This window comes from Ambystoma mexicanum, chromosome 5p (assembly GCF_040938575.1).
Source record: "Ambystoma mexicanum isolate Mex_15411 chromosome 5p, UKY_AmexF1_1, whole genome shotgun sequence".
In the NCBI taxonomy this organism is placed as follows: domain Eukaryota; kingdom Metazoa; phylum Chordata; class Amphibia; order Caudata; family Ambystomatidae; genus Ambystoma; species Ambystoma mexicanum.
Genome location: NC_090930.1, coordinates 881,324,431 through 881,350,511, shown reverse-complemented (window position 1 = coordinate 881,350,511; position 26,081 = coordinate 881,324,431). Strand labels below are relative to the sequence as shown.

Sequence of the window (26,081 nt, the reverse complement as noted above, 5' to 3'; positions counted from 1 at the left end):
ACCAAGTAGAAAATGCCCACGGCACGCTAACCACACAACACAACTCACCAATCCCTCGGTTAACACCTCGAGGCCTCAAAAATAATAAACAGAGCACTTACGCCTGTCCTTAGCTGCCCCTCAGGACCTAGGGCTACCACCCCTAGCCACACTATTGTTAGATAACACTAACACAACTACCTAACCAAACTTACCCTCCAAAGCACTTAACACCTTCCACTCTGGTCTGCCACCCCGAAGTATCAGAGCTGCCCCTCTGAGCACAAACCAACCGCCCCCTAAGGGAGCAACAACAAATGCCCAACAGCAACTGAGGGACCCACGCAGCACAACCCTGACCGCAGTAAAAAGAAGAACCGCATCCACAACACTGCTCCACTACCACAAAACCGTTGGCCATTACCTCTTTCTAACATTACGCCATTTCTAAACAACCAATGACAACCTGATTTACCAAACTCGGAATCAGGAGGTACACTGGCAAAGTTAAAACCCCAACCCATAGTGACCTACCTCGGCCCTTAGATCAAGCACTATGGGTGACCTGGAAATTCAACACAACCCAGGCATAGCGACCAAACTAAAGTTAAAACAAAGTCTATGAAATACACTACAGCAAAACAGCTGCCCTGAGAACAACACCCACGCCAAAAGTGACCAACCCTGATAACCATCAGGCACTAATGACCACAACACCCATGCCAATAGTGACCTACCCTGGAATTACACCAGGCACTATGACCACAACAACTGCACAATAACCACAACAACACCACCTCAACCACAAGCCCAACACTCGGAATAACGCACTACCGAGCTCAAAAGCACCATAGGGCAACACTAAGGGAACAGTCACCCAAACATGCCGTACACACACAGATCAATAGTCTCGACCCACACACAAACACACATAGCAACCCACCCCAGCATTTACGGGGCACTATGAAAAACAGACAAGCCTACACTCATACTCCTTCCTCACAGGCAGAAATGGCAACCTACCCTGGTGCCAGACCAGGCACTAAGAATCCCCATGCTGAAGTAATACACGACCCATACATATGCACTCATCGCACCCTCTGCCATACACAACAGCAAACATTTTAACAATGAGATTAATAACATTACAGGTGCAGATGAATAAAAATGTCATGAAGGCAACTAGGAAAGTTCATGCGACAGTTGATGTGGAAGAGTACATTGAGTAAAAATAAAAGTTCCAAAGTTCCACCCAGCAAGAACTTATGTCCCCGAACACTCAGTTCACGAGTGGTACCAGGCCATTAACAGGTGCAGTGCTAGACACCTGCCTCGAATTGCCGGACACCTTACTCCAGACACCTTACTCCAACCCCCTCACACCAGGGAGAGGGTAGAAAACCCTAAAACGTACATCTCTGAAAAAGGGCGCTAGCTCTACAGAAGGCCACAACAAAACACCACACAAGCACAAGACAATGGCCTTTAATAACATACCCCTGACACTACCCCCAGGGGCCTAAAGCGGGGACACCACGTGCCTAACCCTCTAATATGGGCCACAACATATACTCACTCATATCCACACATACGGCCCAAAACACTAACCTGATATGAAAGTCCCATAGCCACGCTGCGCAGCAGGTACGTTCCAAACTCCATCAGCGCAGAGACATCACAAACTCCATTTGCTCAGCACGGAATAGTGAACGTTATGAGAAACGTACTCCAATTGCTCCACGGTTTGACTGGGTTGCGTTCGTCACAGCAATAAAAAAAACTGGAAATCCCAGTGATACGCTTTGCCTCAGGCGCGTTGCTAATCACTTCCGAACTTGCTGGCATAACTGTCCCATTGTCTCGCTGAACACCAGGCATGTTCCAAAACTCTTCTGCCCAGTGAGAGATCAGCAAACCCACGTGGAATTATCCCATCAGTTCCAACATGGCATTAGCACCATGCATTGGTAACCCGACAAAAGTCAAGCTATGCCCAATGACACGCTTGCTAGCAGGAGCGTTCTTGTTGCCATCCGTACAGCGTACAACGAGGCTTGACACGCAGGAAAAACAACGTCCACTGCGCACGTGACCAAACAGGAACACCTCTCCCTGCGGTGACATCACCAGATCAATGGAGACGCTGATCCAACAACATAACAGAGCTTCTCCTCAACTCGCTCTGAACTCCCTCCGACAAGCAGGCTTGTGGCCCTGAACACCTGCACGGACCGGCACTCTCACCTCCAGAGCACCGCGGGCGACAGTACCAGATGTAATCAGGACCAGATCTCAATCTCACAGCTGAAACCACAAGAAGGAGCCAAACCTCATGCAAGGGGCCATCAACCCTGCCCAGCCCAGAGTGGACAAGGCATGACCGCCGTGCCACCATGGAGATGGTATATCGAGGGGCGGACCACCCTTATTGTCCATTCTTTTTCATTTTTTTTTTGTTTGTTTTTTTTACTGCCGCCGCCCTCTGGTCTCATGCAGGAAGGAAACACGGTGACACAGGTCTGCCCAGCAACGGCGGCACAAGGGGCTGTGCAGCTGACGGGACTGCTGTCAGTCCGGACACCTGCTGCACAGGGAAACCGCGCTCGACCCCATACTGGTAGGAGGAACTCCAGGCCCCGCAGACCACCTCCCATAGGCGGAGAATTTCCAGGCATCAACTGACAAAAACAGCAACCTGTCGCACTAGAAGGAGAAGCGGTGCTTGGGACACAAAACTTTCTGGAAAAGTCCAGTACGGCAGGCCACTCGACACGGACCTGCCTGGGTGTGAGGGGACGTCCATGGGGGCGGTGTTCCTGAAGTGCTGCACCCCCCCCCCAGCAGCGCCAATGGATAAGGCTGTCCACCTACCATCCCATCCTCGTCGCCAGTGTAGTAATGAAGACCGCTGGTACTCCAGGTAGGTTCTTAGTGTCTTTATTGTCCTTGTCCTGCACTCCTCAACAAGACACGGGGATGGTAGGGGACACAAGATCACAAGGGAAACACCGGGCTCACCCCCACACCCATCTTCTCTGCTCACAACTTTCTCTCTCTCTGACCAACCGTTACCCAGCACAACACTTCCACCACAACATTCCACTAGCAGATGACCTCACACACACTGCTACTCTGTAAGCCAGATTACTACACAATTCAAGACTTAATATACACTTTTGCTAGTACAAACAATACATATGAAGACCAATGCATATAAATCAGAGGCATATACAGGGAAACTCATGTAAGGAAGAAAGAAACAGAATCATCAGAAAGTTTGTCTTCCTGCATACAAATTAATTGTGAGTTTGAGGCCTGCTATTGCCCCATGCATGTGAATCATGAGCTCAGACCAGACCCTAAGGAAAGTACTTTAAGAATACACAAGGTTACCGTTTTCATATACAGCACCTTTTCAATTGTCAGTGAATAAAACCACCTGGCCTAGATTTTTCAATGCACCAAAATAAGTGAGGCAGACATGTGATGTCATCAGTGATGTCATCAGTGATGTCATCAATTATATTTGTGATGTCATATTTGATGTCCTGGGTGTTAGTCTTAGCAATGCACGTAGATGCTGCGAGTTATGGTTGCTGAGCTTACCATCATGGGGGAATGTGCAGTGTTTTTTGGTTTCACTGTGAAGTATAACATCCCTTTAACAAAGTTTTTTTACTGAATGTACATATATATATGTGGCAGGGAACGAAAACAAAGGGGCTAAACATGTGATGTCGTCAGTGATGTCATCAATGACATTTGTGATGCCATCTTTCATGTTCTGGGTGTTAGTGTTAGCAGTGCACAGTGGTGATGGCAGGTATGGGGGCTTAGTTTACCATAACTGGCGAATTTCAGGGGTTTTTCGGTTTTAATTTGAACCATAATGGGGAGGTAGGATTTTTCTTTTTTTTTTTTTATGAAGTACACAGGTTTTTGGTAGGACAACTTAACCACAATGTCCCCTCAACAAAGTTTTTTTTGTAGTATATATATACTCAAAACAACAAAGAGTGATTTGCAATGTCACATGCAAGGTCTCTTGCCCACGAACAGTTGTATATTATTCATTTTACTTTTGAGGGAAGTCTGGCAGGTTTACGTTTGGGAAAAGTGTTTTTCTTTGGAATTGTCCTTTTGGTTTCATATTACTTTTTAAGTTGAGCATTTAGAAAACAGTGCGCCACAGCATTGGGAATACTGTTTGAAGATTAGATGGCCCTCGGCCCATTTATTCCCTGCAGGAACAACGCTTTTCTTAAAAGCACCATATTCTAAAAAAGAAAGAATGTGGTGTACTGGCATGAAAGCTTCAGCGTTTCCATGTGCCTGATTTATGGCCTGACAACGCCCTTGGGGATTATAAGGAATGCAGGGCAGGCACTGCAAGGGCATTCACCCAGCTAAGCCCTGGTTTTGCATGTAACAGAAAGGAGTTAAAATACTGCCCTGCCATCTACTGAACATGCTTTCCCTTCCTAATTAAGGCATTTTCCAGACTGCAGCATCACTTCTCTAATTTAGCGAAAGTTTAAGGACACCTTCATGAATCGGAGAAGTGGCAGTATTTGAAGAAATGCTCACAGTGATACGGTTGCACACACTACCCCCACAATGATAGATTTTAACATCATTTGCTGCTGGAAAGCACAACATCTCCCCTCCAATCCTTTCACCCACCCCAGAATGGTGGTGCTGGAAACTGGCTGGGGGAATGTTGGCTTTCTACACTACTTTTATGCGGAGGTCAGATTCAGGCCTTGAGTTCCTTTTTACTCTCCCCACTTGTATCCGTCATCGTAATAGCTGTTCGCGTGCGCTGGAGCGCAGCCGGAAGGGGACTGCGATGCAGCGCGCATGGGAGAGGGACACGGGATGCTACAATGGGCCACGATATCCTGAAGACCTGTGACGTGGGCTTATCTTACCTCGTTGAATACCCCTTCTTTTACTCTCCCCAGGCACCCCTGCATCCATATTCAGATTGTGTGTAAAGGTGCTGAGGTAAAAGAGTCAAAATGAACTCAACCACGTGCTCACTAACGCCTTTCAAACAACATGCTCCCATTTAAAGATTTTGGCAAAGTCAGCCCCGTTTTATCCGATTAGGAGATGCAGCATCTTTCCTAGAATGTGTATTTTTGATGTGTTTTAAATGTTGAGTTATTGATAAAGCTTTTTTAGGCCTTACAGAATTTGTATACGTTTTAAAACAGTCCAGTTTAAACATGATATACACAAAAGGTATCCCTTTAAATTATCCTTCTAACCATGAAGATTTTCTAGGCCACAGGAGGGAGTAATTGGTGCCCATATGCAGCAAATTCGACTATTCACTCAAAGTGTTTTTTGAGAACCATCTCCGGTTCCGGAAGCACCACAACACCTTCCTCTTTGCTTCTGCCCTCACCCCACTTCTCTTGCGCTGATCTGTTTCTCTTCTCAGCACTGTGCACCTGGTCACCCTCTTTCCTCCGGGCCCAGGTACCTGCTTACCTTGCCACCCTTACTGCACTGCCTCCAGGCCGCCCATTGCACTGGGGTCTGTATCTGTACCCATACAGTCCCCCACCCCCTTTCTTTTCTTTCTGCACTTATCAGACACACCCTGTATACTAAACCCAGCACTTGCCACTTGTTGGATGCACTACCTCTGTTTACTGCCTTTCTTATTTATTTATTTTATTTTATATTATTTATCTATTTCTCCTTCCACTTCTCCCCCCTTTCCATGCACTTTCCCCTCTTCCTTCTCCCCTGCACTTTGGCGTTCTCAATGTCACTGGGCCTAGTAAGATCGTTGTTTTGTTCTCCCCTGTTCCCTTCCCTTGTCTTGTCGCGCTCTCAAACACGTGTGTATGAGCGCGATATAAATTAAATATAAATAAATAAAAAATAAAAATTCAATTAAAAAAGCAAACTCCTATTTGCTTGCAGAAGAGATCAATGCCCTATTAACAGTCAAAAGCCCAATAAAGTGTATGAGACCTATGGCTGCAGTAAGCCTAAGAGTAGCCATTCCATCCCTCTGTGGCTCCATTACAAAAGTCCTTCATCCATCAACAAATAACACAACATGGGTCAACTGTTTGCACTTTGCGCTTAGCCAATGCACCCTGGAATTCGAGAAGGAGCTGCTGAGCCAATTCCATAATAGTTAATGTGCCAGGGCATTCCTGGTTGGGCACCCTATCCTTCTCTGGGGGGCATTCTCTGTGTAAATGAGGGATTCAAATTTTCCTCGGCGCAAGTTCTCATTACAGAAATCGTGTGATGGAAAGGAAAAAAAGCATTTGAAAAGCCAATAGTTTTGGCTTTTGCGTGTCCAACTCCTGTGTCGCCAGAGGCTGCCGCCTGGGCTGAAGTAGTATGGTCTCTTTGCTAATGATAGCCATCAAAGGCTCAGGAACCTGGCCTATTGCCAAGTATTGCAATTACATGTAGTCCATTTGCCACTGTCATTGATTGCCATGAAATGCCTAGGTACTTGCCCTTTTGCCAAGGATTGCCTTAATTTCCCCACCAGGGACTTTGCCCAGTGCCAAGGTTTGCCTTCAACTGGCCAGGTACTTTAAGACACTACCAGCGATTGGCACAAAATGCACAGGGAGCTTTCCCGTTGCTAAGGACTACTATGAAACTCCCAGAGGTTTTCCTCATTGCCAAAGATTGCAAGTATCTGCCCAGATACATGGCCCATTACTAGGGGTTTTTATGAAATCCCCAGATACCTACCTCATTGCCAAGGATGGCTATCCACTTGTCGCTACTTTCCCCCTCCCAAGGATTTCCATCAACTGTCTAGGTATTGCCCCATGGCAGCTGCTTTGTCCTTCTCCCCTCCCCCACCAGTTCCTCAGTCTCAGTGCATCATGGCAGCAAGAACAGGGAAGCAGGAAAGTCAGGGCAAGTGGGATCGTCGACTGATGGTTCCTGCACACTGTATCAAAGAAGCGGGCTCTACAATGTAGATCATTAGGTATACTCTATATCTCTATTTGTTACCCCCCTGGATTTGGACGACACATCTATGTTTCTCAGTGCACAAATACTGGACTACTAAATCGGTCGTTCTGTGTATTGCAGTAAGACAGGGTTTTAGTCTGTCTTCTCTTTCCAGTATGGCATGGAAAACGAATATGATGGCAGGCCTTTCTCATTGAACGGCTGTGCCGAAGAGTGTTGGCTCTCACTGCCAACGCCCTGAGCGGTCTGTCAACTGCCCATGTACAGCCCCATTGCTTCCTCCTCTTCCCCCTGTGCTTCCTAAAGTGACGGAGTGCAGGCAGCCTGGAGATGAGGGCCCAGGGATGACCAAGTAAGTAGAGGTGTGAAGGGTAGGGGTCGGTTGTGTGGGATTTTGTGCGAGGCAGGGGTTGAGGTGGTTTGGGAAGGGGAAAAGGGCCCCAAGAGGCAGGCAGAAAGAATGGCTGCCACCCAGTGGTGGCACTCGAATGGCCAAGAGTAAGTAGGCGGTCGCTGACAGATTCCGCCCGTGATCGCAGCCACCTGATTGGCCAGACACACTCCCCGGGTGCGAATATTACTACACACATCATATTGCCATTGGTCCTCTAGTAGTGCTGTAGTAATTGCCTCAGAGGCTCTTTAGTCAAGCAATTAAAACAAAAAAACAGTGGACAGTTTTAACGCTACACAACTAGAGTAAACCAGTGACTGCAAAAGGAAGGGCCCAATCCTAAAATAAGAATTAGGCTTCAAAATATTTAAAAGACCTCCTATGATGCTATTAAAATGGCTTGTCATGCTGTTCCCTGGCAAACAGCAAAATACTCTGAGATGCCCTGTGTGAGGAAATCTGTTTGCATGTTAGGCCACTATTCTGTGCAATAAAGGCGCTCTGCAATTATAGCTTGTGCTATCGTGGGCGCGCGTCTGGATCACTGTAATGCCTTGAATACCGGCTCTTCTATATCTGCTCTGAGAAGGCCACACGGAATCCAACACACTGCTGCCTGCATTGTCACGAAAAACTCCAAGGCAAGATCGTGTATCCCCTCAACGAGGAGCCATTATTAGTTACCAGTGAAAGCACGCATTGACTTCAAGCTTCTAACTGCAGCACTTACAGCCCTCTAGGGTTCAGCCCCAAGTTATCTTGAGATGGTTCTCTTCGTCGAGGCCTCTAAGAGCGTTACAACGTGATCAAGAACCTTTTTAAACGTTCCAAGGGTTTTGGTCAATCTTGCTCAGTCATTATTTGCGCCAAACTCTGGAATTCGTTGCCGGAGGAAATTCAGGGCAATAATAATCGGAGGGAATTCAGAAAAAAGATAAACACTGCTCCGTTCTAGCCTTTGTGGTAATGATCTGTCTTCTATGGTTCTTCCCACGTGCTTAGACACCTCCGGGTGGTAGCAGCTACTCCCACCTTTCTCTTTTGGACCCATCACACATAACAACATAAAATAAAACAGCACATTTGCAGAATAAAATATGAAAAATTGTATTCCTGAAATAATGCATATTTTTGTGAAAAGGAAAACACGCTTCACATAACACATGATGTAGTTAGGAATAACACAGGAGTTGTCAATGTCAGGCCGCGCATATTTTTATTTATTTGTATTTATTTAGGTTTCTAAAGCACTTTCGCCGAAGCGCTGTAAATTTCAATTAGACGGTAGAAACGAAATGAAATATGCAACTCAAAAGAAAAGAAGAAAAGAAAACAAATACACATTTAGTTGAAAAGACTAGAGAGAAGATGGGACTTAAAATGCGTGCGGAAAAGATGCAGCGAGGGAGTGGAGCGTATAGGTAGAAGGAGAGAGTTCCAAAGTTCAGATGCAAGAAGTGAGAAGAAGAGGAAGCGAGGAGGGGCATAAGGAGGACTGGGGGGCAGCCAAGAGGAATTGAGATGGCAAGTGTAAAGAGAAATAAGAGAGGAAAGATAGGGAGGAGCGAGACCATGCAAACACTTAAAGACGGTACATGGATGTGAAACAGGAGGCGAGAGTTAAGGGGAAGAAAAGAGATAGACAAAAGGGAAGACATGATGGAAGTGCGTGGACGAAGAAGGAAGAGAAGACCAATGGCAGCATTATGATAGAGCCGCGGGGTGTAAGATGAGAACTAGGAAGACCAACTAATAGGGCAGCACAATAGTCATTGCGGGGAAAAAGAAGTGAAACAATACGAAGTTTGGTAGCAGAGAACAATAGAAAAGGGATTATAGATATGGAAGCGGCAGACCCGAGCCGTGTAGGAGATGTGAGCAGAGAAGGAAAGAGAGGGTTCGAAGATGAAACCTAGATTTTGGACAGAAGACGAGAATGTAAGAGGGTTAGGAGGGAAGAGGAGAGAGGTTGGAGAGAGAGAGGGGGAGGTCGAGTATTAGCTGGAAAAAAGAGGAGCCCATTTTTAGTAGAGTTAAGGTAGAGAAAGTGGGAAATTGTCCAAGGTTGGATAGCGGAGAGGCAGCTGGAAACAGTATAATGGAGAGAGTCAGAAACAGATGAAAATGAGAAGAGCGTTTGAGTGTCATCAGCATAGAAGTGGCAAGATAGATTGAAAGAAGAAATTAGATCAGATTATGGAATGGTGTAAAGGGAAAAAGAAGGGGACAAAGGAGTGAGCCTTGAGGGTCACCATGGTGTAGCAGACAGGGAGAAGAAGCAGAACTAGACCAAGAGACGGAGTAGGGGCGGGCCAACAAGTAAGAGTCAAACCATATAAGAACTTAGCCTGAGAACCCAAGAGAGGAGATTGGCAGCGTTGAAAGCCACATACAGACCTGGATGGAAATGTAGAGGAGACTGTTTAGAGTGCTGTGCAGAAAAAAGGTCATTAGTGACATTAAGAAGAGCAAATCAAAGTAAATAAACAAATGGGGATGGCCTGCTAAGTTCCAATATAATTCACACACAAAACTAAAAACACGCACAATAACATGTTTTCCCTATGTTGTCTTTTTCGTTTTCTTATTCACATTGCACGTTTTTCTGGTTCTATGGGGAAATGTCCGATCTTGCAGGCGGCGCACCAAAAGGACAGATTTTTTTTGGCCGATTTGGTGCAGCCCACAGTATTCAACATATTTCACCTTTTGGGGGGTTTCAACGCCCCATATCCTCTACATCCAATCTCGCACCATCTATCTATCTTTAAAACCAAGGGTTTCTTCTCCGTCCGCTCCCCTCGAAAAACTACCTCCCAAATACCCCTCCCATGACAGACAGACACGCACACACACACCCACTCCCAGACACACACACACCTCAATATACACACAGACACGCCTAAACAAACACACCTGTTTCGGCTGTTCTCCGGTTTTCCGGGTCCCCAAGTGTCTGTCAGCCCCTGCGCGCACTCGTGTGCGGCAGGGGCGTGACAGTAGGATCTAGAAAGTACGCTCTAAATCAATCTTTTTTTAAAGCGTGCAAACTAAAACTATCTTTTCAATTAGTACCGTTTTATTTAGCTCCCATTTGTCTCTTTTTTTTCTTTCTTCCATCTCAATGTATTTCTTCCACCCTCCTTGTTATCATTTCATCCTTCTCTTCTTTCTTTCAATACCTGTTTTTTTCTGCTCTTCCTGTCCCTTTATTCTGGGATGACCCCAGTCTTTGGGACCGTGAGTGACAAAGTGGGGAATAAACAGTTTGTGGAGGGGGGATGAGGATCCTTGCTACTTGTCCCCTCGGCCAGGTTGCAGATCTCGGTTACTTCCTTCTGTGTTTTTCCTAGAGCACCATTTTCCTAGAGCAATGCATTACTACCGGACCCTAAGGTCACAGAATGGCTGCCCGATCATGAGCTATGGAGGAGGCTGAATGATACCCTCACTCAACTTGATGGTCCTGAATATGATGACCTCAAACACTTAAGTCATCGAAACCGGTCAACCCCTTTCTGCATCGATGTCCTCAAAGCGACACGGATACACCTTACAAAATCCATTACCTGCCCAGTGGCCGATATATTGAGCATTACACGCGTTGCTCCTCTCTTGTGGTTAACAAGAGATTTTATATAACAGCAAGTGCCCATCACGCATCCATGGAACATATTGCACTGTTTACTAATAAAAGGATTCTATACCCAGATGAAATTCCCCTTTGGAATGTTCAGAATGTGAAAATAATGGACAATAAGAGTCAGCTCCCCCTTGGTGTGGGCTATCATATGTTTTTTAACTAGATACCCCGATAATATTGGGTTTGATCATAGGGACAGTCTCTTCTATCTTTCTTTTTAGATAGACGGCACACCATCGCCGGTCAAGGGACAGCACCCCCTGTAGGACAGGGTTTGCTTCTATCTAGAGACAGTACTAGTGATCCTTGAGATTTACTTCGATATCAAAAAGTTTGTACTTTTGTGTGCTCAAACTGTTCTTGTGTGTTAAGACATGCTCTAGATGTAATGGTGGAGTTGAATATTATACTTTATTTTATAATTGCTTAGCTGTCTCTGTCAGAGTGTATCCGGAAAACTCGACATGGATCCGACCCTCAAGGCCTGGATTTGGACAATCCTCACTAGACATAATATGGACCACACACGTTTTATATGAATTGCGAAAAAATGTGAGAAGTTTGCTGGACCTCAAAGCACCCAAAAGTCAGATGGTTCACGTTTCTCTTGAACGAGTTTGGCCATGACTAAACTGTAGGACGACACACCTGTTTAGGATCCCATCGTGATCATGGATGAAAACACACGTGCATTTGACGTGTTAAAGTGTCAATGAATAGCATATTTCTTAAAGACAGGAAATGAGGGGGGACATTAGAATTGAATTCATGCATGCCCAGGCATTGAACCAGGATTCACCAATTATTCCAGTCTCAAGGAAAAAGACTGAGACCGCGCTAATGTCCAGGAAGTCCTTCCCCGGATTAGGGTCAATCAATTCGGCAGCATTGAGCATTGCAGATGAACCGAGGATTCTGCTGCATGGCTCTAATTACTTACCTACAAAAGGGTATTTGAGATGTCTGTAAGCACTGTCTACATGCGGTGTTCAAGAAAGAAACCAAACTGCATGGGGCAGAAACTGGGTAGTATCAAGATGTTGCTGAAACTGGAGTATCGTTTCACCCGCTTAGACACTACAGGCAGGTTTGGGGTGGATCTGTAATTCCTCACCACCTTCCACCAGATTAGCTGTGGATTTTAAGTCTTTTTGAAGGGATTTATTAATTAAAAATTGGTTGTGGTCCCTGCAACTCGTTTATGTTAATGGGTGCACAGAGATCTTGCTGGGTGCCCTGACTCACAAGCCTCATACACCAGCCCATGCGTACTTGTGTGCAATGGTTTGCTACTTCCCATAACATTTCTTTGTTCATCCTTGCAGACCCATGCCTCCAGATCTGGTGTCTTGTGCCCAAGGATAAGAGGGCTTTTAGGATTGTGATAGCATAACTTCTATCTAGTTTGCGGGGTAGTGATGTGGGAGGGTAAGTGTTGATTTGGAGGCCACTGAGGGAAGTATTTTGGCAATATGCCCAGAGACTGCTGGCCATTACTGCATAAGGTAATGGCCCGCAGTAGAGAGGCATATTGCCATTAGTACCCCGGCCCGTAAAACCGGTGTACTAATGTTTTTTTCCCCCGGCTGCGAGATGCAGTGAGTTTCGCAGCCGGAAAAAAAACTTTTAAAAGTATTAAATAATGGCTCCACGGACAGAAAAACATAGTCTGTTTTCCCTTTCTGCGATGGCCATAGTAAGCAAAGAAAATGGCCACCATGGAAGGGGAGAAGGGACTACACATAGTAAGAGAAGAAAAAGAAGAAAAAAAAGAATAACGAAGACCTGCACGAGTGACGCGCACGGACGTCAGTGAGCTTACTGTGAGGTAAGGCTCGCAAATGCACCAATCGGTGCATTTGTTTCTTTCAAAATAACCTCCGCCGGGTACTAATTATCAAGAATTACTCAGATGAGTTAGGAATTTCTGGGATTACCTTAAAAATCTTGAGGGCTTTGATTGGAAATTGTTCCATCAACCATTCCATCAAAAAGGGTCTTTGCTGCCATTCAGAAACAAACCTTTGTGTAATGGATGCCTCGTGCCTATTTTGATATTCACCACAAGCAGGACACAGCTGTAAGGTTCAAAAGAAAAGGACATTGCAGAAAGACACGTACACAGTTAACGCCTACACAGCTAAGGACAGAAATTGAAACTAAGTCTATGAGATTCATGTTGGACAGCCTGTTTCCGGGAAGCCAGTTACACATGATTCAGGTTTATCCCACTGCTGGGCTTTCCCACCAACAGCCGGTGGGTGATCAAGTAGCTTCTGTGTGCTGGAACACAGGGGAATATGAATTACGGGATAATTGCAAAACAATCGCTTACATTTTTTTGTTATGTTGGGACATTGCCATATACCATGGTTTCATCCCCACAAATTACAAAGTGGCAAGTGTTTTCATCGTAGATTTCATTGTGGGACGAGGGGCAAATAGATTGATATATGCAGAGGGTTAGGGTGTGTGGCGGGGTGAGAAAGAGTGCAGAAGGAAAAGGGAGGTGGTAGTGGGGTTAACTAAGGAGCACCCCATTAAAAAAAAATTAAAAAAAACATGATGAAACTGCCACGAAGTCCCCTACCACTATGGGCCTCATTACACGGTAGGCGGTAGGGGATTACCGGCACCGGTGCTGGTAATCCGCTACTACCCTACTACGAGGTCCCTCAGCGGGTCCCATCCTTAACGTGTGGTCTGTCGAGGCGTTATGGACGGTTCCCGCTGAGGGACCTCAGAGCTAATAACGGTACCGCAATTTATTAGCTCCTTCCCCATTCCCATTGAGCCCTATGGGGGCTCAAATGGGAATGGGGAATGGTTCCCAGAATGGGGACTTACTGGTCCCGCAAAGGTCGGAATAGACTGGTAAGTCCCTATTCCGGGAACCCAGACTCCGACGGTGGTAGGGGGTAGCCATGGCGCTAAAAGCGCCATGGCTACCGCATACCGTGTAATGAGGCCCTATGTCATTTATGGGGACGAAATCACGTATAACCGACATTGCAACGAGTGGTTACAATTTCTATCCCTGAAATCCAAAAATTGATTTTGCAATCCCAAAATGTACGCAACAGGCCTTAAGAAGACCTTGGGCCTCATTACACGGTAGGCGGTAAGGGTTAACGGTCACCGGTAAAGGTACTTTTTGGTCTAGTAAGCACCTCCTCATCAGAAGCCAATGATTATGTTCAAGGGGCTGCTACACAGCGGTCTGTGTGCCCCTCCCATGGTGGGAAGCACAGGGAAGACAGCGGGCGTACACGTGACGGTCACCGGTAAAGGTACCGGTGACCGTTAACCCTTACTGCCTTATTACGAGGTCCCTTTGCGGGTTGGTACTTTAACGCCTGCTTTTAGCAGGCGTTAAAAAACGAACCCGCAAAGGGACCAGGGTGCTAATTACGGTACCGCAATTTGCGGTACCGTAATAAGCACCTTCCCCATTCCATTATGCCCTATGGGGCAAAAATGGGAATGGGGAAGGGCAATGGAGGAAGGGGGAATTACCGCCCTGTCAACCTTGGAATAGGGCGGTAATTCCCCTTTCCTCCATGACGGTACCGGTAATTTACCGGCATGGACCAAGGTGCTATTAGCACCTTGGTTTACCGCCTTCCGTGTAATGAGGCCCCTTGTGTCCCCATATGCACCTGCCCTCTATTGTGCTCCGTGGACTCAGAGCACTTGCGTAAGCCTCAAGAATTGCAGCTCCTATTACAAATTGCTGGATCAATGAGGCCATTTTATGCAACAGGAATGAAACTGGTTCCAAACTAAGTATTTCCCAATCTCCAAGAACCAGGGGAAAAAGTATGTGGTTGGAGTGCAATAGTGTTTATGATTATAAATATGCATTTCAGTCCTTAAGAATCCTCCGGTTAGCAGAAGCTTCCAAATTATAGAGTAACATGAAAGTCTGTACCCAGTGTTTCAACACGCGTGAGCGTCTGTCCCACCGCAACAAGCCGGGCAGATACACGATGATCGCCACACACTGCTTAATCCTTTAATTTGTATTTACAGCAATGATGCACACAATATTATGCAGTGCATGGCAAATTGACCAGACAGGGCAAGCAAATTACACTGCTTTTTGGTCTAGTAAGCACCTCCTCATCAGAAGCCAATGATTATGTTCAAGGGGCTGCTACACAGCAGTCTGTGTGCCCCTCCCATGGTGGGAAGCACAGGGAAGACAGCGGGCGTACACGTGAGGCACTTTTCTGAGAGCCTAATCCATGAGATTACCCTGGACTGCCCTCTCCAGCTGGATCCCAGTAGTAAACACGGCAGAGCCCTGGATTCTATCCCAGAAGCGTGAGCGCGCATTGGCAATGCAGGCTCTACCAACGCTTTTTCTGTGGGGGTGACGCAACACGTGTCTACTGTTACATTTCTTCCGTTTAGTTGCATAAATCCAAAGGTCCTGCTGTGCAAGAACCAACAGCATAAGCACTGAGAGGCTCCCATCATGAGATGTTATTTCCTATTCGACAGGAAAGGCACATCTCACACTTAGGCAAGCCAGCTGTTAGATTTCGCTATTTCGGTCGTGGTAAAAATTGTTTAGCACTATTTAGCCCAAAATAGAATGTTAAGTATGTTTTCATGTCTTACCTTTTGGACGAATCCAAGTTTCTTCAAGGGGTGTGACGGTAACCAAATTAATGGAACGATTTATCATGGAGATTGAGGGAATGTGGCGAAGGACGGATGTCAAGCAGATACCAACAGGCTCAGAAGTGCACGGGTGTAGACAACACATCAACGTCACCTATTTTACCCACACACACATATACACAAACAGGGTCTGAATCATTAAAGAAATTACATTTACACATACTTAATTTTACCCGGGCCCTGCCCATATCCTTTGGCTTCCAGTTTCCGGTAGAAGTTTCTCAGCTTGGCCTCGAAGTCTCTCCGGTACGGCGAGGGGGCCCTGGCGCTCGCTCGCTGTAGCCCTGTTAGCAAAGGCAGAAAAGCACTTGGGATTAAAGTTCTGTTTGACTTCTCACGTCAAGACAGGTGGCCACACACAGTCTCTGACACTGCATTATAGTGTTCTAAACGGGTGTAAACGGTGCTGGATTACGACAATTGGAAATTTGCAAACAATTATCTTTGCATATCTCTGATCCAGGCTGGGTCACTAAAGGGTCCAGTCTTCTGTAGTTAGCATTTGGCCCTCAGGAACTTGGAGGGAGGGTTGCAGCTGGAACAGGAAGGACTTGGCCTGGTCAGGAGGAGGAGGCTTGGAGCTTGGCTGGAGCAAGATATGATGACTGAGGATGGAGTAGGAAAGACTGGATTGGAGAAGGGAGGGCAGGTAGCGGTCGAGCAAGGGTTGTTGGTGAAGGGCAAGGTGTGGGGTTGGCGAGCCAAAGTAGGTAGACATTGACTAGATAGGGGAGGGAGACAGGGAGCAGGGAAGACTTGCGTGGGGCATGGCGGCTGGGATGGAGCACAGAAAGGGTTGGAGAGGCCTGACTTGAGCACGGGGAGTGTTTGGACCTGGGGCAAGATAAGCCACAGCTGGGAAGAGGGCGAGAGCTAGAGCTAGTAGTGCTTGGTTGGTCTATTAAGGGAAGGAGGGCTGAAGCAGGGAGGAATGGTCAAGCTGGTAGTAGGGTGGGACATATCTGCATGAATTCAGTGGTAGTGCAATTCAAACCCAAATACAAGTGCATCCACTATGACTCAGTTATGAGTCCTGCCTTCTTCTATCTTCATGAATCACACTCCGCCCTACTCATTCATGTTGACTGTGGGTTCCCAGAGTATGTTTCCCATTTCCAGCACTGGTTGTGGGCGATTTCTGCACAGATAGATAGCTTAAACAGATACGTGGAACTTGTTTGCTCATGGTAGCAAAAATTGATGTGATTGCCAAGGCCCAGTCCTAGGGTTTGAAGGGCTCTGTACGGCAAAACAGATGCAGGGCCCCCTTATTTACATATGTATTGACATCACTCGAATTCCCATAGTACCAAGTGACGGCAATCCTCGAAACATCAGGGCATCATGGGGAGTTGAATTACAAGACGTTACCATGAGTTACATGAGTTACAAGAGACAAATAATTTTGTGAAGTGCAATATATGTAATGCTGCTGGAATTTACATTGCACAGCACTTGCATTTGTATGGATTGCAGGCGCTCTGGCGGATCCGAAAGAGAGGGGAGTGGACTATAAGTAGTCACTGTGACTTTTTATGTATGGAGTCTATTCAACCGTCTTTTTTTAATAGTGTACACAGTGAAAATGATTAACCTGTAGGATCTTCCAATATTGGACGACAGAGCACTGTGAGCCAAAACTGATTTGGCCAACTTCTCAGCATTTAGCTAAATAGTGAAGCCAGGGCTTTACCTTTGTCTGCAATGTTGGCACTACACAGCTCTGGTTGGTACAAATATGTGCTATTGTATTCGGCTTTCAAGTGTTTCGACAATACTGTTTTATAGAGATGATGTGAAAACTATGCAAGTCACATACTAAACCAAACTGACAAACATAAAAACCCTTATTGGAACACGTAAGCAAGGAGTCTGATTGAAGTAAATGTTGCCGCTAAGCACAGGGGAAAGTACAAGCTAGACATATCATTCTCCGCTGGGGCTTACAAGTGTGAATCGAAAACGTAATGCCACATAACAAAACAAACTGTGTGATACGGTTGGTTGTTTGTAGTCATTGTTTGGCACAGCCATGCAGATTGCTATGATGCAACTATGAAGTGCCCCCAGAAAGGCAAACCGTTTTTGTAAGTAGCAACACGCATACATCACTGAGATGAACCTGGTAGTCTAAAATGTGTGTCTGGGGACGAGGGGTGGTTGGTTATTCACTTACTTGGTTAAAATGTCTTGCGGCGAGAAGGCACAGATTTGAGTGGCTAACTGGATCTGCGTCTGTTGATGCGTTTGAATGCAAATGCTATCGTCGCTGTTACTACCTAGAATGTGCACTTAGATGGGGGACGTTAAGCAGCCTCTGCATACTGCAGTCTCCGGGCTGTCCACGGAAACATGAGGGGGCAGCTGGCCTGCGGTGGCCCTCATTTTCTTGGGGCCCTGGAATACTGCCCAATGGAGGCCCACACACTCATCAAAAAGAGGAATCCCCTGGTCTAGTAAATGACACCACAGCAGCCAGTTAATCTATAGTTGTTTTTTGCAATTGAGATCCTATCGTAACACACTCCAGTCACTTTGGCTGGTGATCTGTTCTAAGTAAGCGCTCATTGGCTGCAGAGTGAGATCATTACCGGTGGGCAGTAGAGCCCGATCAGTGCAATCCAGCCAACTTTGATACGCCTTTGTGAAACTAGGAACTGTGCGATCACTGAGAAAAAAATATACCAAATGCAAAAATGCTGAACTGTTTTTTCCTCGTAGCGCAATTATACACGGGAGGAGACCCTCCACATGCCCACCATACACGCCCCTTACCTAATTAACTTGGTCTTTTCGCATTCAGTATTTTAGCGAGCTCAGTAACTCTGCTTCCAGATTTTCCACGGCTGCCGTAGGTCACAGTTAAACTGATACCATGCCCCTGGAGACTTGGGTAAGCCTTGTTAACCACAGTCACAAGAAACTTGATATGCATTTAACACATACACGCAAAGACCTTTGCAGACCTGATTTAAGGGCCTCATGGAAATACTGAAAGCTGCATAACACCCCATTGTGTTTTGCTTTCTTAGGATGTGACATTTAAACAATGTCCAGGGAAGGCAAATCCTGGGCGCGGCGATGTGTGCTAAGCAATCCATGGCGTGACTAGAGATGATGAACGTTTCTTTACACATGGTTACAGAGCATGATTTATTTATCTTGAATGCTTGTTCGATCAGTGCCCCATCTCCCATAAGCGGGGTAAGGGCACGCTGCAGGATCTCTCTGCAAGCGTCTCCTCCACGCGCGCTACCTGCCTGTGAATGCCGCGTCCTCGCTCTGGCCCCTCCATTTTGGAACTCACGCTAGTCTCCTTGGCACTTGGATGCTCGCGCGAAACCAAAACATCACATTCTTCAAACAATTTAAATCTCTGAGTATTGTATTTATTTGATAGTCTCCTTCTCGGCTCACTCAGCTGGGTAAGTTGGAGAGTTTCTCTCTGGAATATTCAATATAATTCTCGCTCTTGCTAGACCAGTCTGCATGTGGTTCTAATTCTTGTTCCACTTCAGCAGTACTTCATTGCTGGGTGGAAAGGCTGTCAATAAGTTATGTGACAGTATCAGTAAAATTGCAGTTTTTACTAAGATAAAAAATACAATGGGGCTCTGAGTCTAGGGTGGCTCTCGTACATTTGCCCTTTAACCTCAGAATGGGCTCCCACCTCGTTCAGCCAGGCTCCCTGTAATGTCGGGAAATGTAGTCCGGGACTAGGGAGGGCGGGACGCGGGAGTGGGGAGGGAAGTGACGTGGTAAGAGGAAGTGGACAGACCTTGTAGGGGTAGAGGGCAATAGAGACGTATGTAGCTGTAACTCCGTCTCTGCCTATTTGCTCCTGCATGGTGTTATGCACTCCCATGCTCCCCATCACCGGAAGCCCTGGTGACGTGAGGCAAGATCCGACATTGGCAACGAAGAATGACGATCCATGAGTGGAGCAGTGGTGAAGCGCGAGACGCCCGCAGAGCAGGCGTGATGAGGAGCCAACGTGGCTCCGTGTCGAGGAGCGCTTTGGAGGCAGCACATGACTGGGGAGGCGTTCAGACCCCAAGGCTGTGACAGTGAGTGCGAGTCTTTCGTCAGGTGCCCGGGGAGGGACCTATCAGACAGCGGTGCTCATGCCTTGACAGTCGGCTGCTACACAGTGCATTGCTGTGTGGGAGAGATTAACACAAAGGCCCGGAGGCTGTGGTGGTGAAGTATGACAGAGGGAAGGAGCCCGGGGAGGGCCCACAGGATCGTTGCTCGTGCCTGATCCAGGCGACCACCACACACATCCAGATTAGATCCATCCAGCTCGCACTAGGGCCCTGTGGTTCTCCAAATGAAAAACAAGCCAAAGAGGGAGGCAGACCAAACACAAGAAAACTCAAGAAAGTAACCTATAAGCAACGTAAAGCAGCACAGAATACAGCATGTCAGACCAGGATATTCCAGTCACAGTGCCAGTGAGTCCACAACCGCAAGGCCAGCATAGGGTATCAGATTCCTTAGCAGTGCAACTACCAGGAGTGTTTGATCTGGCAGACACCAGCAACATGGGACCGAGATGGCCCAGGTGGGTCCAGGACTTTGAGTTAAATGTGGGGGCGATTGGCCCAGTAGAAGATGCCCATTAGCAATGTCTACTGAAGCTGGCAGTGGGTCTAGACACAAGGGACATCATAGACAAATTCCTAGCCGACTCCATTGACACAATTCAAAGCCTGAAGACAGCTCTAGCCTCCTATTTTACACCACCCACTAACGTGGATTATGAAAGACATCCATTTCACACCACGAAACAAGCAAAGGGAGAAACCATGGATGCCTTTGTGATGAGACTACACAGTAAAAAGAAGCACTGCGACTTTAACAATCATTCGAACACAGAGGCTTTAAGATCTCAAATCATTGCAGGGTGCGAATCACAACATTTCAGAAAGAAATTATTACAGAAGGTAAGATTGCTAGAAGAGATACTCATGCTGGAAAGGGCAGAAATGGCAGTTGACTCACAAGTGGAGTCTTTCAACAGCCCAAAATGACCCTCAACACACCCAGAGACAGTACAAAAGCTACTAGGAACATCAAGATTGCAGGGTGAACTTTTCTGCTATCCGTGTGGATACAAATTTACGCACGAGGGCACATGCCCAGCAATCGGACAAAGCTGTTCAGAATGTGGTGAAGAAAACCACTTGAAGTCGGTATGTTGTCTGGCCCGAGGGATAGGTTGTGACAACAACATTGGCACGATCGGTAGGCCACATCGGACCCCCACCACCATGTCGACGGAAACCTCCCACGTAGCAGCGCAGATCCACAACAAAAGAAAGGAAGGGGACAGATGAGATCACTGCTCAGGTGATGAGAGACTGCAAAGAGAACGGAAAGTGGACAGGTCGGGAGAGAAGGAAGATGATTTTGCACGTCAACGACATGGCCAGAACATCGATCCAGGCACCAGGTGCGATACTTAGTCGAACAGTCCCCAACCGATACGCAACAGAGTTCCGCAGAAGGGGAACAAAGATGGAAGGCCTCTCTATATGCTTTGGGAAATCAGCACGCAACCAAACACAGCCCAACCCTTCGCATGCATTTAAATGAAATGCAAACTAAATTTCTTATTGACACGCAAGCCACCATAAATGTAATCAGCTAACAGGTCTCTGAGGCCCTCCAGAAAGCACCCAGGCTGCGCCCAGCCGAGGTGGACATTTACCCATATGGTTCAAAAACACTGTTAAAATGTCTGGGACATTTTGAAGCAACGTGCCGCTATAAAACACAAAGAACATCCCAATGCATGTACTCTTCACTCCCACTGATTGTGGGTGCATCATGAGCTTCAAGACGGCTGTTGAAATGGGAATCATTCATGTACTCTACAAACTAATAGCCAACAAATATATTGGCACAGTGGAAAGAATAGACCAGATATATACATTTCTATTTAAAGGATTTGGAAAACACACGAATCGTCAAATCAAGCTCCACATCGACAAAGACGTCCTGCCTGTAGCCCATCACTATCGAGGAATTCCTGTGAATATCCAACAGCAGGTGGAGGAGGGATTGCATAAGATGCTGAGTCAGGACATCAAAGCTCCTTGGGTGTCCCCCATAGTGCCCGTCCCTAAGAAGGGGTCTGATGCCATTAGGTTAAGTGTGGGCATGAGACGACCAAATGAGGCCATCAAAAGGGAGCGTCACTTGCCCAACCGCATCATGGACATGGTTCATCTACTCAATGGGGACAAAGTGGTTTTGAAGCTGGACCTCAATAAAGGATATCATCAGCTGGTTCTGAGTCCAGAGAGCAGGTACATCACCACATTTGTGACCCATCTGGGTTTATATAGGTACAAGAGGTTGAGCTTTGATGTCTCTTCTGTGGCGAAGATATTTAAGGCTGAAATACACAATGTCATAAAGCATATTCTGAACTGTATAAACTACAGTGACGATATCCTGGTATTTAGCACAGTGACAGAGAAACATGATGACACTTTGGCGTAAGTATGCATGGCGTTGCGAGCAGCAAATCTCACATTGAATTGCGACAAATGCGAATTCAGGAAAGGCACACTTCATTTCTTTTGCCATATCTTTTCAGAAAATGGAATGACACCAGACCCAGAGAAAGTTCATGCTTTGAATGAGACTCTACCACCAACCAATGTATCAGAGCTCCAGTCTTTCTTAGGTCTAGCCAGTTATTGCTCCCGTTCCATCAAGGAATTTGCCACGCTCAGTGAACTGCTGAGGGTTTTGACCAAACAACACACGGCCTCCCAGTGGTTGTCAGAGTGTCCCGAAGCATTTACATCCATCCTTGCCAGGTTAGCGAAGGCGGAGAACATGGCCTATTTCGATGCGTACAAAGAGACAGAATTAACAGTACATGCCAGCCCAGTGGGGCTGGGGGCAATCCTGGCTCAGAAAAGTCCAGATGGCTCGGGTCAGCGACACATTGTCTCATATGCAAGCAGAAGCCTATTGAAGAAAGAGCAGGCCTATTCCGAGGCAGAGAAGGAAAGCCTGGCAGTCATATGGGCCTGCAAACACTTTCATCTATTCTTGTATGGTAATCATTTCACAATTACAACAGACCATCAGGCCTTACTCTTCTTATATGGAAACCCGCAAGCGAAGATGCCACCCTGCATCGCAAGATGGGGTCTTCGGTTGCAAGACTATGCATTTTGCATCATCCATAGGCCAGGGAAGGATGACAAGCCAGCTGACCTCTTGTCAGTGGTGGATCAATCTATTAGATATTTGATCGAACAGACTGTCCCGCAAGGCATAGACCCCCTGGAGCTGGCCAAAGCAGCAGATGCAGACATTGCATTTCAGATAATCAGGGAAGACATGCGATCGGGGAGATGGTGGCGAGCAAAGGAGAGGAGCTGGGGTGAGCCAGAGGAAGTAAGAAAAGTTGTGGACAGACTATTGATGGTTAAGGAGGAGTTAGACATGTCGGAGGACAACCTACTGCTAAAAGGAAACAAGATCGTGATACCAAATCAGCTGAGATGGCAGGTGTTAGACTCAGCACATGAAGGTCACCGGGGAATAGCCTCGACAAAGAGAATGCTGAGACAAAAGGTGTGCTTCCCAAAGTTTGACGGGATGGTGGGAATGTCCCACGTGATGCCGAATTACACCCACTCGAAATCCTAAATATGTCGCCACTAACTGAGGGAGTATGGGAAGAAGTGGAAGTGGACTTATTTAGTCCGATGGAAGGGGAAAATTACGTATTAGCCATAATGGATGAGTTCTGTTACGCTCACCTGATATCCACGGGGACGCCTGTATGCCCTGGTTGCCGGATTCCCCCCAGATGTACTCAATTCGGGACGATGTCTTCTATGGCAGGTGGGCCTGAAAACAAAGGAGGACTGGGCTTAGGTTCAGATTTTGTTTCCTCCCACCAGCCCCTTGGACTCGACCTGAAGGCCCCCCTCCTCACCTTGTTATGATGTCTGGCGTGCTCTCCATCCTGCTTTCTGCGCAGGGGCGCGTAGTTTCTGCGGGTTGAAGCGACTGAGTTAACTTCACTGATGCCAACCCATTCAAGTGTCTTTAAAGAGGTAAGTTTGATTGTAGTAGTCTTTGAGGGCCTTTGCTTTCATTCGGGCTATTAATGTCTTTCCCTGATTGTTTCCCCCTTAGGTATGCAGAGGTTCGCTGGGTGCGCTGCTTGGGTTCGGCTCCTGCCGGGATTTATGGACGCAGAGCGTATGAAGAAAGGTAGGTTCAGCACGAAGTGCGGCGCGCTAATGTCTTTTTGGGCTAACCTGTATTCTTTATTCCTTTTCAGGTTACGATGGTCTTTCTGGGCGTGCAGTTTCATTCGGGCTATTAATGTCTTTCCCTGATTGTTTCCCCCTTAGGTATGCAGAGGTTCGCTGGGTGCGCTGCTTGGGTTCGGCTCCTGCCGGGATTTATGGACGCAGAGCGTATGAAGAAAGGTAGGTTCAGCACGAAGTGCGGCGCGCTAATGTCTTTTTGGGCTAACCTGTATTCTTTATTCCTTTTCAGGTTACGATGGTCTTTCTGGGCGTGCAGTGATTTCCGGAGCGGAACCGGCCAAGATATGCCCAGCCAGGTGAGAAGATTTTGGTTGCTGCTGAGATTGCCATGAGTAACCTGTTTAAGGTTGTCCCTTTTTCTCTCCTCCCCAGGTGCTTCGTTACGGTGCGAGCGCGATGTCCTGAAGATGCTGCCAACGGGATGGAAGACCGCGAGCAGCTGGGATCGAAGGATGGAAGACTGCAGGTAAGCTGGAACTGCTAATGATGTTCTTTTGTCTCCTCTGCAGGTCCGCGATTCCAGGAACGCCGGGTGCTGGTCTCTGAACACGGTGAGCATTACGCTGCTGGCTGCAGAATACCGCGAAGCACGTTCTTTAGCTTGGGTGTGGTTTATATAGCCTACCCTGTAAAGTAGTCCAGGTAAAGTAGTCCGGGCTAGCACACCCTAAAACACTGCACCACAGAGTTTGGTTCTTAGGGACTAGACTGTGTGGGTGCCTCCATGTTGGCTGCAGGCCTTCATAAAAAAAGTAGTCCCTTCTAGTCCCATTCCAAATATGAGCCTTGCGCCAAAGGCGCCAGGACTTACTCCAGGAGAGTCTCTGGTGAAAATGCAAGGCCCTTGGGGCCCCAAATGAACCCCGAGCCCTAATCCTACCTCGCATGTGACTATGCCAGTGGGGTTCTGGGTCACGGCTTGTGACAGCACTCCCCTCCAAGTTCCCTCCTAAGGTGATTCTCCTGCCTGGTCCAGGCTTGTCTGGAAAGTTCCGATGAAACGTTCTAAGTAGACGTGGTGCATGAATGTTCTCACTAGGTTCCCATGATCTGTCTTGAGGGCCATAACCCTTCCAATCAACTAGATAGTATAGTTTGGATCTGGTATATTTGGAGTCTAGGATTTCTTTCACTTCGTATTCGGGTTCTCCACCGATCATGATGAGTTGAGGTGGTGGTTAACTCGTGTACCGGGTTGTACTGGTTTTAGCAGTGAGACGTGGAACACTGGATGAATTTGCATGTTAGCTGGCAATGTTAGTTTAACTGCTGCCGGGTTGATGATGCCTTGAACAGGATAAGGCCTCAAATAGCGAGGATGAAAAGTTTGGGTTCCCTTTAGTGGTATGTACTTTGTTGCTAGCCAAATTTTGTCTCCTATCTGATAGTCAGGAGCCTTTTTTCGATGTTGGTCTGCAAACCTTTTTTGCTTACCTTTGGCTTGGATTAATTGTTCTGTTGCCCTTTTAAAGGCCTGAGTGATGTTTGCATGAAGCGTCTTTACAGCCAGCATTTCGAGGCTGGGAGGGATGTCAAGTTCAGAAGTATGTGGATGTCTGCCGTAGAGGGTGAAAAAGGGTGTATACCCAGTACTGGAATGTACAGAATTGTTATAAGCATATTCGGCTATCCATAATAGATCTCTACAGGTTCCCTCAACTTGATGCAGCATGCATCGCAGGTATTGTTCGAGAGTCTGGTTGGTCTTCTCTGTTTGACCATCCGTTTGGGGGTGATGGCTGGTGGATAGCCGTATGTCGATGTGAGATATAGTGCAGCACTTTTTCCAGAAGTTTGATACAAATTGGCTCTCTCGATCAGAGACCAGGACTGAAGGAAATCCATGCAGTTTGATAATGTTTTCTAAAAACACCTTTGCTAGCTGGGAAGCATCTGGAAGGCCTTTGAAAGGGATAAAGTGTGCCATTTTAGAAAATAGGTCCACTACAACTAAAATGGTATTGAACCCTTGGCTGGGAGGTAAATCAGTAATGAAATCGAGAGAGAGTGTGTGCCATGGCGCCGGAGGTATTTCTAATGCTTGCAGGAGGCCAGCTGGTCTTTGCTTCAATGACTTGTTTTGTGCACACACTCC

General features: G+C 46.8%; 1 protein-coding gene across 5 annotated transcripts in view; it reads right to left on the bottom strand.

The window, feature by feature from the left end:
• HECW1 (HECT, C2 and WW domain containing E3 ubiquitin protein ligase 1) overlaps window positions 1–26,081 on the bottom strand; it is a 1,624,660-nt gene that overhangs the window by 233,147 nt on the left and 1,365,432 nt on the right. For all 5 annotated transcript variants that reach the window (XR_011274209.1, XM_069613305.1, XM_069613307.1 and 2 more), the window contains one exon: window positions 15,838–15,958. Coding sequence is in view for 4 of the 5 variants with exons in the window: in XM_069613305.1 (XP_069469406.1) it covers window positions 15,838–15,958 (121 nt within the window). In the remaining variant the exon portion in view is untranslated. The remainder of the gene's footprint in view (window positions 1–15,837; window positions 15,959–26,081) is intronic.